At 37.8% G+C, this 13857-nt stretch overlaps 1 protein-coding gene across 2 annotated transcripts in view; it reads left to right on the forward strand.

Moving 5' to 3' along the window:
• NTRK2 (neurotrophic receptor tyrosine kinase 2) overlaps positions 1–13857 on the forward strand; it is a 363441-nt gene that overhangs the window by 34160 nt on the left and 315424 nt on the right. For both annotated transcript variants that reach the window (XM_028494098.2, XM_028494096.2), the window contains 2 exons: positions 299–367; positions 3097–3251. In XM_028494098.2, coding sequence (XP_028349899.1) covers positions 299–367; positions 3097–3251 — 224 coding nt within the window. The remainder of the gene's footprint in view (positions 1–298; positions 368–3096; positions 3252–13857) is intronic.

The following is a 13857-nucleotide window of genomic DNA, read 5'->3' on the forward strand; positions in this document are numbered from 1 at the left end:
TATCTCTAGGAGGTATGTAACTTGGCTCTGAATATGAAAACGAAAATTTGGTAAAAAAGAGATTCAAAATAACCATTACGAAAATTATGCCCCCTCAACCCCACTCTCAAGCAAGAATTATAGGAAAGGCAGGGAAAACTAAGTTATTACTCTAGGTGAAAGAAAGAGATTACTGGATCTAAAGTATGGCATGAACCATGATCACATAAAATTATATTTTGAAAAAAACTTTATTTGAATACTTTATTCCTGAAATGTACACTTGTAATTCACATTTAATGTTTTTGATTCCTTTCAGCAATTTTACCAGAAACAAACTGACGGTATTGTCTAGGAAACATTTTCATCACCTTGACTTGTCTGAGCTGTAAGTAATGATTTTGTATGGCATTTGGGGAAAACAATTTCAAAGGAAAGTGTAATTAAGTATTTTTTTAAATAAGTGTTGCTGCAGGTCTATGTTTATATCAAAATTCATGAAAAATGATTTCTTAATTTTTGGTCATTTGTTCTTTTATTCCTCCATGAACACATGATTCAGCAGTAAAAAAAAAGAAATCTCAGTAGTAATATATCATTTATAATGAGTTTAAATGTTGTTTTTACACAAAAGACTTGTTTTCTAAAGGAGGGAAAATGAGAAAAAGATGAGGGTTTTGTGTGAAAAAGGCGGCAACATGTCTCATAGCATCTGTTTGGTCCTTGTTCTGTCTAGGCCCTAATGGAAAGCAAACCCATTCAAGGAGTAAACAGCAATGGGCAAAACTCCTCAGTTTATACCCCAAAAACAGTGCCTGCGTTCCTTTAGTGAACATTCGCGGAGAGGCAGTCCTCTCCCTACCCAACCATCCTTGTGAGATTTCCTTCTAGGTCTGCCACTGCATTCAGGATTTATCTTTATCCCCAAATCCCCTTTGCTGAAAAATGATAGGGAAGATATTGAAATGTATCGATTACTAATAGCCAGCATTTCCAAGTGTGCTTAATTCTTGTGTTATCACCGTGAAGCAAATATAAACTGCTGACATTCCTATGGGGCAGGTACCCAAAGAACCTTAAAGCACAGGCTCTGTGTGTCAGAGGTGGGCCCAGATGGACAAGGCCTTTGAATACTAGGCAATAACTTTTGCTTAAACTATCTGTTGCCTGAGTTGTAGGGTCTACCCCTATTCACAAGGAAATTGTGCAGATTAGAAGATGCCACTAGTAGAGCGATAACAAGTTAATAGGTAGTTATGAGAGTTACATGGTGGCAATTCTTTTGGGAGAGACTTAATTCGGGGAGTTGAAGCACTGGCTTTCTAACACAGGGATAGGCATAAAAAACTTAAGGAAGTTATGTGCAATTAAGTAGGCTACTCAGTGTAAAAATTTTGAGCATCACTGGAGAGAATTTTCTTGATGGGTTAAAAATTAGAGTTCTGATTTCAAATTCACATGTCTCAATACCACCCCTGCAGCCTATTTAATTAATTCATTCAACAAATGTTAATTGTGTACCTGTTGCAAATCAAACTAACATGGCACTAGGCCATAGGGATATAAGGAGAATGGTATCTGTATTCCAGGACTCTGCTCTCCAGGGGGAGCGGTAGAAGCCTGAGCAAATTAAGTATGACATGCTCTAACAATCGCTGCAAAAGGAGTTAGTACAGTGTGTGAGAGGAAGAAGCCAGCTGTCTGCCCGTGCCATGTGGTCAGACGAATGTTGCTGTCTTTGTAGCTCAAGATCCCTTCACTTCTTTATGTGGATTCAGTCATACCTGCTTTTAAAAAAGATTTCTTAGTTTTTCATGGACTGAGAACACCAGGAAACCTCTTGGATTAGTTGGGGTTTAAACATTGTGGATATCATCTGCATTATATTCCATACCTAGTAGTCTCAACTCTTATTTTGGTGTTGGAGGGATATTTGGAGGTGATCAAGCAGACACAAATTAAACGAGTCTGCCAGGACCACATTTTCTCCAAGGAAACCCCTGGAAAAGTCTCCAGGGATTCCCTGAGATTCTTAGAACCCAACCAGAAAACCACAGGAGTAAATGATGTTGCAAAGCCCAGGTCCTGTCCTCACGGAAATCTTAAGTATTGTGGTTAATGCCAGGCAGAGCCTATGTAATGATTTTAAATAGCCTCATTTAAAGGCTCATTGCCATAAATGGAAGTCATCTTAAATAGGCCACTGAGTGTTATAAATAAGCATTTAAAGATTTTTTTTTTCTTGTGGTTTTTTTTTCCTCTTGACTACTTCCTCCTTGACTAATCACAGGCCACAGGAGTCCAGGCAGCATGGCTGAATAGTGACTTTCTCTTTGCAGACCCTCCCACAGTGGGCTAAGTAGCTCAGTCTGGAGCTCGGTTGCACTTGCTCTCAGAAACCCTGAGCTTGGCGTGTGTGTGTGCGTGTGTGTGTGTGTGTGTGTGTGTGTGAAGGAGGTCTAAGAGCTCCCTTCCAGGTTCTGTCTCTCACATTCACTCCAGCTTTCTTGCATCAGTCAAACTGAACTGTGGTTGCATCATTCGGAAAGCTGGGTGTGCACCCTCCTGGCTCTCACACTTTAGTCTTAGCCTTGTATTCACAGTCTTGTTTTCGATTCAGATGAAATTGCTCTGCCCTCCACTGAAGTTCGAACTTATTAAGTGATAACACTTGAATCTCTAACCTGGTTAGAAATAAGTATGTTAGTGTTCCCGAAAACTTAACGTTGGCTTCTTCACTTAAGATCTTCTTCATAACTGTATAATATCTGTGATAAATTTGTTACTGTATCTTATTTTCCCCCATCTTATGAGACATCTTTTTCTATCCTATATTATAGTTATTTCTGTTCCTACCTTGTTTCCCTACGGGTCTGAAAGGTCTCACATCACTTTGCATCCTTTAGCGTCTACAGGGGTGTTTGCACATAGCAGAAGATCAGTAAGTGTCAGGTAAATGAATGAATAATAAGTACTGTTATGCTATAAAGATGGGTGTGACTTCCAAAGATTGCCGGCTAGAAGAAATTCATAATGCTGTTAGTGCTTCATAAACACTTCTGTAGCTAAAACTGAAAAAAAAGAAGGCTGATTGGATTTCATTTTCGTTCCATGTAGGATCCTGGTGGGCAACCCATTTACGTGCTCCTGTGACATTATGTGGATCAAGACTCTTCAGGAGACTAAACCTAGTCCAGAAACTCAGGACTTGTACTGCCTCGATGAAAACAGCAAAAATATTTCCCTGGCAAACCTGCAGATACCCCATTGTGGTAATTTACTTTTAAATCAATAAGTTCTACTTGCTATTAATTATTCTAATTGCCTTGGTGTAGTAGAGTCTGGGAAGGTTACCACTACCTGGATTTTTTATGTATGCTGTTGATGTCTCCACTAAGTTGGGCCACTTTCGTGTGCAGTGTAGAGAAATCAGCCGGGAGCAACTTTGCTGAGTGTTCTTTGCCAGTAGAATATTAATTCTGAATGGTTGACTTTAAGTGCACAGAGAAAAAAATACACTGTTTATTCCTTTGTTTCTTTGTTCATCCGTCCATCTATCCATCCACAAAGTATCGGCTGAGAGTGTGGTACTTCACTGGCCACATATATACTTGGTTGGCACCTAGGCCATGCAGAGGAAGGATCTCAGGGGGATAAAGTGTCTTGGCAGCACAAGAACATGCAGTTCAATCCAGAACATTCCCTTACAGTTGTCTTGTTGCCGGATGTCAGTGTATCTTGATGGGGCACCGCACATCTGCCCTTTGACTTGCTTTCCCTCATGTCTGGGTTTACAATCTCCAGAATTTAAAAGGGCATCATATGATAAAATTACAGCTCTGTGAATGCCAGTGTGTTTACAAGAAGGGAAAATCCAAGTGTTCTGGTTAGAATTTTACTGCTAATGGCTCTTGGGACATGCCTCTGCAGTACCCACATATGCATATTATTCCTGAGTTGAAATTTTAATCAGTCAACCAGTTAAGCAGTTAACAATTAAATGTGATCTTCTGGCCTAGTGGCTGGTGACACAGCAGAAAGCCACATAGCACCTGGTTCTTGTCTGAGAGGAATCTGTATATTAACCATAAACTTCCAGGTCTTTGTTTTCAGAGGATCCTGTTGTTTGGAGTCCATTTTTATTTAAGGAAAATATAGCTGCTGCTCATTTTTAATGAGAGTGTAATAAAGGAATGATAAGTGTTTGCTTCCTCCCCTGCAAGGTCTTAGAAGACAGCCGTTACTCTTCCCACAGATTTTTGTTGTGACCAGAGCCCTTTGGTTTCATAATGGGGGAATTAAGCTTTGTTCCCTTGTCAGCTTCCCTCGACTTTCATTATTAGCCAATATTAAAAAAAATTTTTTAATATCTGTCTTTTCCTGATTGATAAGAGGATAACTGTTCTCTGTTCTGGTATAAATTTGTACCGCTGAGAGAAATTGCCCAGAGGGACAAGAAATTCAATGTTGAGTCACCTGGCTGCTTGGCCAGCTCCCAGATCCCCATGGCTGTGTGGCCACATTGTTTCAGCAACCACTGAGAGGAAAAAAGAGAAAGCATCTGACTCCTGCTCTGATTTCACAAAAGGCCTCTTAATAGACGTCTGCTTTGCCCTTGCCTGAAACCAATTCTCTTTTTTTAATTTTAATTTTTGGCCATATTGTCTTGACAGCATTCCTGTAATGTACCCACCTAATGTGCTGTTGATAGACCGCTGTGACTGGAGCAGGGGAGGGGTAGGAGTGAACTGGTTCTAATTTTTCCTGACCAGTTTGTCAATTTTCAGTGTTTTAAAATTTGTTTCCTACGAATTTGTCAATGAATTGTGTGTGTGAGAGTGAGGCTTTGAATCCACTGTCAGAGGGCATGTGTTTGATTGATTAGGATTGAATGATTACATTTATGGTAACATTCACAATTTCAGGGTCAACAATGCTTTTCAGAAAGCAACATTAGAAAACGTGAACTGATAGACTTATTTTTTTGTGTTCTTAAGCTGTCTTGTTCTTTCTCTGCTAATTTTTATTTTCTTTCCCAGTGTTTTTTACTTATTTATAATTGCACATATACTATTGATACATTTTGATGCAAAAATAACTTCCTACGTTTACATATAAAGCTTATCTTTACTTGTTTGTGACCATTTCAGGTCAGAAGCCATCGATCTATCATATCTTTTTAATCATTGTGTGTTATTCATGGTAGAATATATCTTGATTATGTTAAATCTTCCATATTGATGGGCATTTCCCATTTTACTACAAAAGTGTTTCAACCAGCCTCTTTATACATGATCTTTGTACATACATAGAGATGCAAAGTTTTTTCTAGAGTACATAGCGGGAAGCAGAATTTTTGGTTAATATGGTTTGCACATTAAAAAGTGGTTGTACCAATTTATAGCCACCCCAGCAAAGTATACCTTGATATTAGCAAATTTCTTATTTTTTGTATCTCTAAAAAATGGTATGTCATTGCTTTTTAGTTTGCATTTTCCTGGTTGCTATTGAGTATCTTCTATGTTTATTAGACATTGTGATTATTCTTCATTGAATTGCCTATTTATACCTTTTGTCTATTTTTCTACAAGGTTATTCCTTTTCCTTCCTTTTCTTCCACTGACAGTGTTCTTCGTTTTATTTTTTCTTAATTGTTCGAAAGTTCTAAATTATGTTTCTCTGTTTGTAAATATACAGTGCCAAAATATTTACCACACATATTTAAACATATTTTCTGTAAGTATCTAGAAAGAACCCCCAACAAGATGAGAAAAGATACTTTTACTTCCCTTTACTTTCTCCTCCCTTCTCTGATTGTTATCATCTGAGATTTTTATTTTTTATTTATTTACTTTTTAAAATTAATTAATTAAATTTATTTAATACACATAGAGCTAATTCAAGTAATGAGATTTTATTTTTAGACTGTTACTTGATGTTTTTGAGGATTTACTGTTTCTTTGTATATCGTTGATTTTTGTATTCCACTACTTCCTCTTGGAGTGGTTTTTCTTTTTGCTGGAGTATATCTTCTAATATTTCTTTCAGAGAAATTAAAAAATTAAAATTCACGTTCTTGCCCAGTGGAAAATCAGCCTGTATTTTTTCTTCTCATTGGAATTGGCTGAGTGTAAAATTCTAGAGTCCAGATAACTTCCTCTTAGAATTTTGCAGATGTTATACCACGTTCTCCATGTGTTCATTGTTGCTGATGAGAAGCCCGAGGCCAGTCTGATGCTTATTTCTTGATAGGTAACCTATGCTTTTCTTTTTCTCTAGAAGTTTTTAGGATTTTCTTCTTATCCATGTTATTCTTAAATTTTACTACACTGTAACTAGGCATGTGTGCATGCTTAACATTTTATTTTGTTTGACATGCAGTGAACCTTTTCAATATGAGTGTTCACATCTTCAGTTCTGGAAGAATTTTCTAATTTATTTATATGGTTATTTACACTTCTGGCTCCTCTCTCCATACCTCTCACCCTTTCTGTAATACTTTCAATCTGCTTGTCCTTTTGTGCTGCATAATGGGAGAATTGTTTACTCACTACTTTGCCCTTCAGCTATTTCTCCAGCTACTGAATTTTCCCTTCTGCCAATTGATTTTTAATTTCTGAAATCTCTAGTGACTTTTTTTTTAATGACTGAAACACGCTTTTCCATACTGGGGTTCACCATATCTCTAGGGTACCTAGCATGACTGACTTTCTCCTGTAAACTTCCCGCACTCATTGCTTCTACTTGGGGGCAGCTGCAGCAGTTGTTGGATGCTGTGCCTGAGGTGGGAGGGCAAAGGTAGGATGTGGAAAGTTTATTCCTCTGTGCTTCTACTTGTTTTCTCAACCAGTGACCCTGTGGCTTAGTGGAGGGGAGGCCCCACCCTGCCCTGCCGTCCACCCCTAGTCTCAGGTCAGCCCAGCAGCTTCCCTGTTTTGTGTGGCACATACTCATGTGTCTGTTGGGAACTGTGCTATTTTTCTTTCATTTAATTTCCCCACTTTCTCTTGTTCAGGAGTTTCTCATTGCTCTTATCCACCAACAGTTATACCTTCTGATTTTCCAACGTGGTTCTGGATTTTTAAAAAAATGAACCTAATTTCTAGAGATTTGAGATGAGAGGGGGAGCCTTCAGTTTGGGGCTTAGTCATGTGTTAATTTTCCTCTTGATGGTTTCCCAACTTAGGCAGATTGAGCAGTAAATTATGCTACATTGTTGAATTTAAATTCTGTCTCTGAAATTCCATGTTGGAGAAGTTGGATAATATCCCCAAGTCTTCAAGTTAGATGTCTTGTTTAAAACATGGATTCATGGTCAGTTGGCTTTTCTTCTAGGTCTCACCCTCAGCAAACTTTTAAAATATACCTGTTGTGTTTAAGTCACAGATTCACGGAGTTCATCGTATTTCCACCGTTTTTTTTTTTGATGAAGCTTGTTAGCGAACTCTAAAAGTAACTCATAAGAGTATGGTCTTGTGTATTTCATCACTGTAAACCCAACAATTTTCCAGTAACTACGGCCATTGCATTTGGTTTGCAACTGGTAATATTTTAATTTCCATAAAAAAGAGCTATTGGGATTTCATTCCTTTATAAGGTGGGCTTTCTTTAAAAAATTCCCCTTTTAGTATTTCATCATGTAAGCATTATATGATGAACAAATTCTCTACATTTTATAAGCAAAAATATCTCCTCCATGGTGCCTGATGTATCCCTTGAACATAACAGTCACTTGATTAATGTTTGCTGATTTGATCAATTAATAAATGCGTGATCCACATTACATTAATGATCGGATTGAAACAGATTTTTGATATAATGGTGCAGATATTTCAGTTAAGTAAAAATAACTGAAACATTTATATTATTCTAGCCAAATTATTCCGTATTTTAGCACTTTGTAGTTCCCTTTGAAATGTCTGTCATCATTGCATTTTGAAAGAATCTCCTTTCTTCTTTTTCCTCTGCCCTTAGCGATTGAGCGAGCATGGTAGGCAGGGCTGGGAAGTTTAACTGTGCCATTCCCAATCCCATTAACAGCACAGTCAAAATGTCTCACAATATTTTTCTAACAGCCCCTCCTGCTGTGAATTACTGTAAATTTATTCATGCTGTGAAACATGTTGTGGTGTGTTTCTCCACCAGGTCCTTTATAACCTTAGAAAAACTTTATTAATTACCAGGCAACAAAACATATTCATGTAAAATTTCCACATTAATCAGAAAAAAAAGGGATGCTATGAGCAGTGGTTCTGAAGACAGAAACTGAATTACACAAGTGTTAGTGAAGAATGATTATTTTTCCAGACTGTGCTGATTTATCACTCCAGATAAAAGTGTTCCTGCTACTTCTTTTAGTGTTTTTCAATGACATTATTTATAATATTGTATATTCTAAATTCTTGTCCTCAATTCCTGTACATTTGGTTGATCTTCAGTAGTTAGGTTTGCAGTACAAACCTTTCAATCTTTTCCCCTGGCTGGATGGCATTCTTAAAGAACAGTGTACTTTATACTTTAATTTTTTTGTACTATAATTATGATTTAAATCTCTGGAAGAGAGTTTCTTCAGGAAGTGTTAATAGTGAATGATATGCTCTGTTCTAAGCAGACAACAAATATATTTAAAAGGCAGTATTCTTTTTGGTCAAATCAAAACAATCCCTCAACCCATTTTACTGGTAACTAGCTACCGTAGAACATGCTAGCCCCACAGTGAAGATAAGATGGTAATTCAGTTGAGGGTTGAATGTAGTTACTATATAAAACACCCTTAATGGTCCCATGGATTGAAATCAGCTTTGCCTTTGGTTTCTTTATTTATATTTATATTTCTTTATTTATTAAAGAAATATTTATTAAAGTTAATATTTCGATTTTCCACTTTTCCAACCTTCAAACTTTTAGTGTAGAGCCTCCTTACAACACATCGACAAAATATTATTTATGTTGGGAAAGGTCGGTTCACAGGTGCCCAGGAGGAGAGAGGCCTGTTTCCTTGAGGTAAACTGATTTTAATGATTTATTTTTAAAACTTACTTTTGGTTTCCACTATAATTTGTAGTATGCATGTCTGTTTAGCATATTTTTACAAACTCCTTTTGTTTTAAACCAGGAAAATAGGATAGTAATTCTATTTTGTTAGCATTCACAGAAGATTAAAATGAAATGCTGTATTAATACTCCATGTATAAATTAGATTGGTAAAAAACATTGTTTTCCTAGCATCGTATCTGGATTGATTTTTTTTTTTTCTGAAAAGCATATACAAAGTCTAGTTTACTGCTTTGCTTCCTTTTATTAGAGATCAGGTTTTACCCACTAAAACACAGCAAGCAACACCGTGGACCAGTGCTTTTCTTTATCTTTTTAAAAAGGCAAATAAAGCCGTTTTTCTAACCTGTCAGCTGCTATTCAGATTTTTGTGTTTAGAAGTTTTGTGGTTGCTGTCACTGTCATTACACGGCTCACACAAGCCTAGAAGCACAGTTTCCCATTTGAGCTGGGAAAGTCAATTTGCTAATTTTCTGTCATTTTTGCAACCAGGTATAAAGCAGCCACTTCTAAATAGGTCAGGCTCATTCTGGCTTCATTCCTGGTTGTGAAATATATATGTTTAGGGGACACAAAAATGGGAAGATATGCCAAGAAGATAGAAAGTGAGTGGAGAGAAGACAGAGAGCTGACAAAAATCATAATTTACTTGAATATTTTTATACCCATGGAGTGATGATCCAATAAGAAATGAACAGAGCTCAGGCTTACTAAAATGAGGTGAAAAAGAACACAACTCAGGCCTACAGATGGATATTGAGAAATAAAACCCAAACTTGACCCATCTCATTTTTTGCAAAGCCAAGTTAATATTTCAAAAAGTTTAGAGGTTAGTTTTCCTCAAATATTAGGAAGTGAGAACGTGCATACTTTGAATTAGTGATCAAACGGCCTAGTCAATATGGTCAACTTTCAAGAAGTGTGCACCAGTGGATGGAGCAGTGTCAATGGCTGTTGACCTGGGTATGGTTGGAAAGGACATACCAGCCAGTAGACCTCAGCAGAAAATCATCAACCATTCAGTGAAAAGGCTGACTTTCTTTAGACCAGGGCTTCCCAAACTTTAATGTGCATATGAATCACCAGCAGATCTTGTTAAAAATATTGCTTCTTTTCCAGCAGGTCTGGGTTGGGGCCTGAGAGTCCACATTCTAACAAACCCCTTGTTCCATAGACTACACTTTGAGTAGCAAGGGTTGAGACAATGGGTGTTGGACTATTTGTTGGGTTTTTGCTTATACAACTATTATTCTTACACCCGACAGGAGCCTGAGCAATCATCTAGTCCACCAAACTTTCCCCACTCTATGTTCTGTGCAACTCTAATTCCTTGAGATACTCTGTGTAGGAAAAAAAACCCAAGGTTAAAGAAAAAAATATAGAAAATTCTGTAACTCTGGACGTTCACTGTGCACATTACTATGTTAAAAGCTCTAAGAATTCCTGCTCGAAAAGAACCATTTAACTTCCATTGATCTTATGGTCCTCAAGGTTGTTTGAGTACATACCATTTCTTTGTGATATCATGTTATGGCTTTGTTATTTTTACTTGAAGTAATTTGACAGAATATCAGATATACACATGTATAAATTCAGATGTAAAATATATTTAAAGCTAAATATCCATATTGATATTGGTAGTAACATTAATAGCTAACGTTTATTAAGGACTTAATATGCACTAGACCTCATCTGAAATATTTTCCATATTATCTTATTAGGCATCCTAAAAGCTCTAGAAAGTAGATGTCATTAGTATCCTTATTTCCAGTTGAAGAAATGAAAGCTTACCAAGCATCATGAGTAAACAACTAATGAGTAGGGGTTGGCTTTAACCCACATCTGTCTGTCTAGGGCCTTAACTAATACACTGATCAGCTGCATCCTTTACTGGGCTCTTCCATGCCTCAGAGGTGTCCGTCTGTCCGGGCAACTTGTCTTCTCTGATCTCCATCAAGGTTTCCCAGCGTGTAAAGGAGGACAGCCCTGATACTTAAGGCAGGATCCCATTACCATAGTGCTAGAAGCTCTTGGAGACATTGCTGAGCTTTGCTCTGTACTTGTGCTGATTTCAAATCTTATTAAGCCAGGAAGTAGTGCCTGGCAAATGGTTTATCCTGCCTTGGCTATTCATGCTTCCCAATTCATTTTTATTGTGCTAATTAAACCTCAAGTGGTATTTCAAGTACAGATTGTTTTTTCCATTATTGAATCTTTGGCCAGCCTATTAATGCTGTAGAATTAACGTGAGTCAGATGCTTACTCATTTGTGGAAGACTTTACATTTAAAAGATCTAGACTTGGCCAATTTTGCACAGATTCCTTTGGAATCTGCTATGACAGGGTGATACAATTTCTCTATAAATAAAGGAGACTCACTCTTCTCTCACAGATAGACATGTAATTATTTTTTTAATGAACCAAATTCCTAGATTATGGATATGTATTGGTATTTATAGTCTGTGCTAAAATGGATATTACAGTCTGGGAAGGTAGTATATTGTAGTGGTGAACATCTTGATCTTTGAGTTCAGTTCCTAGGTAGTTGGGCAACTTTGGAAGATGTATTTGACTTTTCCAAAACTCACATTCTTTATTAATTAAATGAGGATAAATACTTAACTTCAAGCTTGGTTGTAAGGATTAAGTTAAATAAAACAAAAATGTAAAGTACTAGACAAGAGTTTCTGGTTCAGTGAATGCCCCATAAATGTTATTGCTAGTACTATAATTAAGCAGACATTTTTAGAAATGTTAATCATGTAAACTTAGTCTTGAAGGAATAAATAAACTACATTAGATTTTACAGGGGAGATTAAGATTATAGCATAGCATTCTCTGCTGAGACTCTCTTTATTTTAACTTCTTTTCTGCTTAGAATTTCCACACTTTTATATACATTTATAAAAGGTGGAAGTTTACACCATCGGTTTATATTCGACGTGCCAGGAAGGGTGTCACCAAGCTCCACTGGTGGAGTCTGCTGGTGGGGGAGCTCATATCTCAAGAGCAAGCACCATGGCAAGCCCTGGCTCCATGGTTTCTCCAGATTCAGCCAGATAAATCTATAAATACAAGAGAATGGGAGAGGAGTCAACAAAGCTTTGTGTTTCTGCAGTTGCAATTGGAAAGTAGATGGATGAGTAGTGACTGACTTAAAGGCTGAGAATGCTGGTTACCAAGTTAGCAATGGGGAAAGCCAAGAGGAAAGCTTGGTGTATATTGCAGAACTACTGCAAGGCTCAGGAAGTAAGAGAACAGGTAACACCGAACACAGGAGAGTGGTTGAAAGATTTTTGTTCCATACATCTCAGGTGTAAAAACTGGAAGTTTGTTCTCTAAAGAGGATAAAACAAAGGCCAAGAGGAATTCCAGGTAGAGTTGAGGCTGTGAGAGCCATAGAGAGAATGATGGATTTACATACAACTGAGTTTTGACACAGGTATCCTCCAATTTTTGGAAGTTTTCTTTACACCACTTCGCTTTTCTGAAAGCAATCGGAGGAGGATTTTTTTTTTTTTTTGGGGTGCGCTGGCCTCTCACTGTTGTGGCCTCTCCCGTTGCGGAGCACAGGCTCCGGATGCGCAGGCTCAGCGGCCATGGCTCGCGGGCCCAGCCGCTCCGCGGCATGTGGGATCTTCCTGGACCAGGGCACGAACCCGTGTCCCCTGCATCGGCAGGCGGATTCTCAACCACTGAGCCACCAGGGAAGCCCCGGAAGAGGATTTTTGCTTCTCCTAGAAAGGTGAAAAGCAAAAATAGCGTTCAGCATTTGTTTTACATGGAGCTGTTTAGAGGCAGCGCACATCCCAAGCAGTGAGGGGGCACCACTAAGCTCCTTCCTGGGAACTACACTCAACATCTCATCATTACACTGCCATAGCTTTGACTGTGTCTGTGAGAATCTGTGCTTTATCTTGATTTATTCTGTACATCCGTTAGAAGGAGGTGTCCTGAGGTAATTACTTCTTTACTTTATGTCATTTCGTCAAAAAGTTTCATAGGAACGTTCTGTGTTCTGATAGCCAGGAAAACCTGTGTTTCCAGCCTTCTTCCTCTTCCACACAGTACACTGGAAGAGAATTATCTGAATAATTTGATCAATCCCATCCCCCAAAGGATTTAATTATACTTACACCAGGTGGTACCCATTACAGAGGCCAGTAATACTGCCCTAGTGATGCTGACAGTTAATAAATGTGCAATGCTTTTATTATCCCATTCTTAAAGATGAAAGAACAGGGACTTCCCTGGTGGTGGAGTGGTTAACACTCTATGCTCCCAATGCAGGGAGCCTGGGTTCGATCCCTGGTCAGGGAACTAGATCCCACAGGCATGCCACAACTAAGAGTTCACATGCCACGACTAAGGAGCCAGCGACCCCCAACTAAGGAGCCCACCTGCTGCAACTAAGACCCAGTGCAACCACATAAATAAATAAATAAAATAAAATCTACATTAATAAAAAATTAAAGAACAGCCAAGGATCACCAACTGTTTGAGAAAAGCTTATAATATGAAAGACAAACACAAAACAGAGAGAAAGAAAAAAAATTGCAGAAACAAAGTTGATACAGACAGAAGAAAAATTCACAAGAAATTATAATTAATATTTCATAGATAGTAGAGATCAGCAGAGATATTGCATCCATGAAACAAACACATGGTGTTAAAAAAAATAGAAGACCATTCAGGAACAACAACAGAAAGCCTTGGAAAAACTAAAAGTGTGACAGAAATAGAGCAAATAGACAAAAAGATGGAAAATAAAAGAGAAAAGATTGAAAAAGATAGGCCACCCAGAAGGTCCAGCCTCCAAATAAT

The sequence above is a fragment of the Physeter macrocephalus genome, chromosome 9, assembly GCF_002837175.3.
Source record: "Physeter macrocephalus isolate SW-GA chromosome 9, ASM283717v5, whole genome shotgun sequence".
In the NCBI taxonomy this organism is placed as follows: domain Eukaryota; kingdom Metazoa; phylum Chordata; class Mammalia; order Artiodactyla; family Physeteridae; genus Physeter; species Physeter macrocephalus.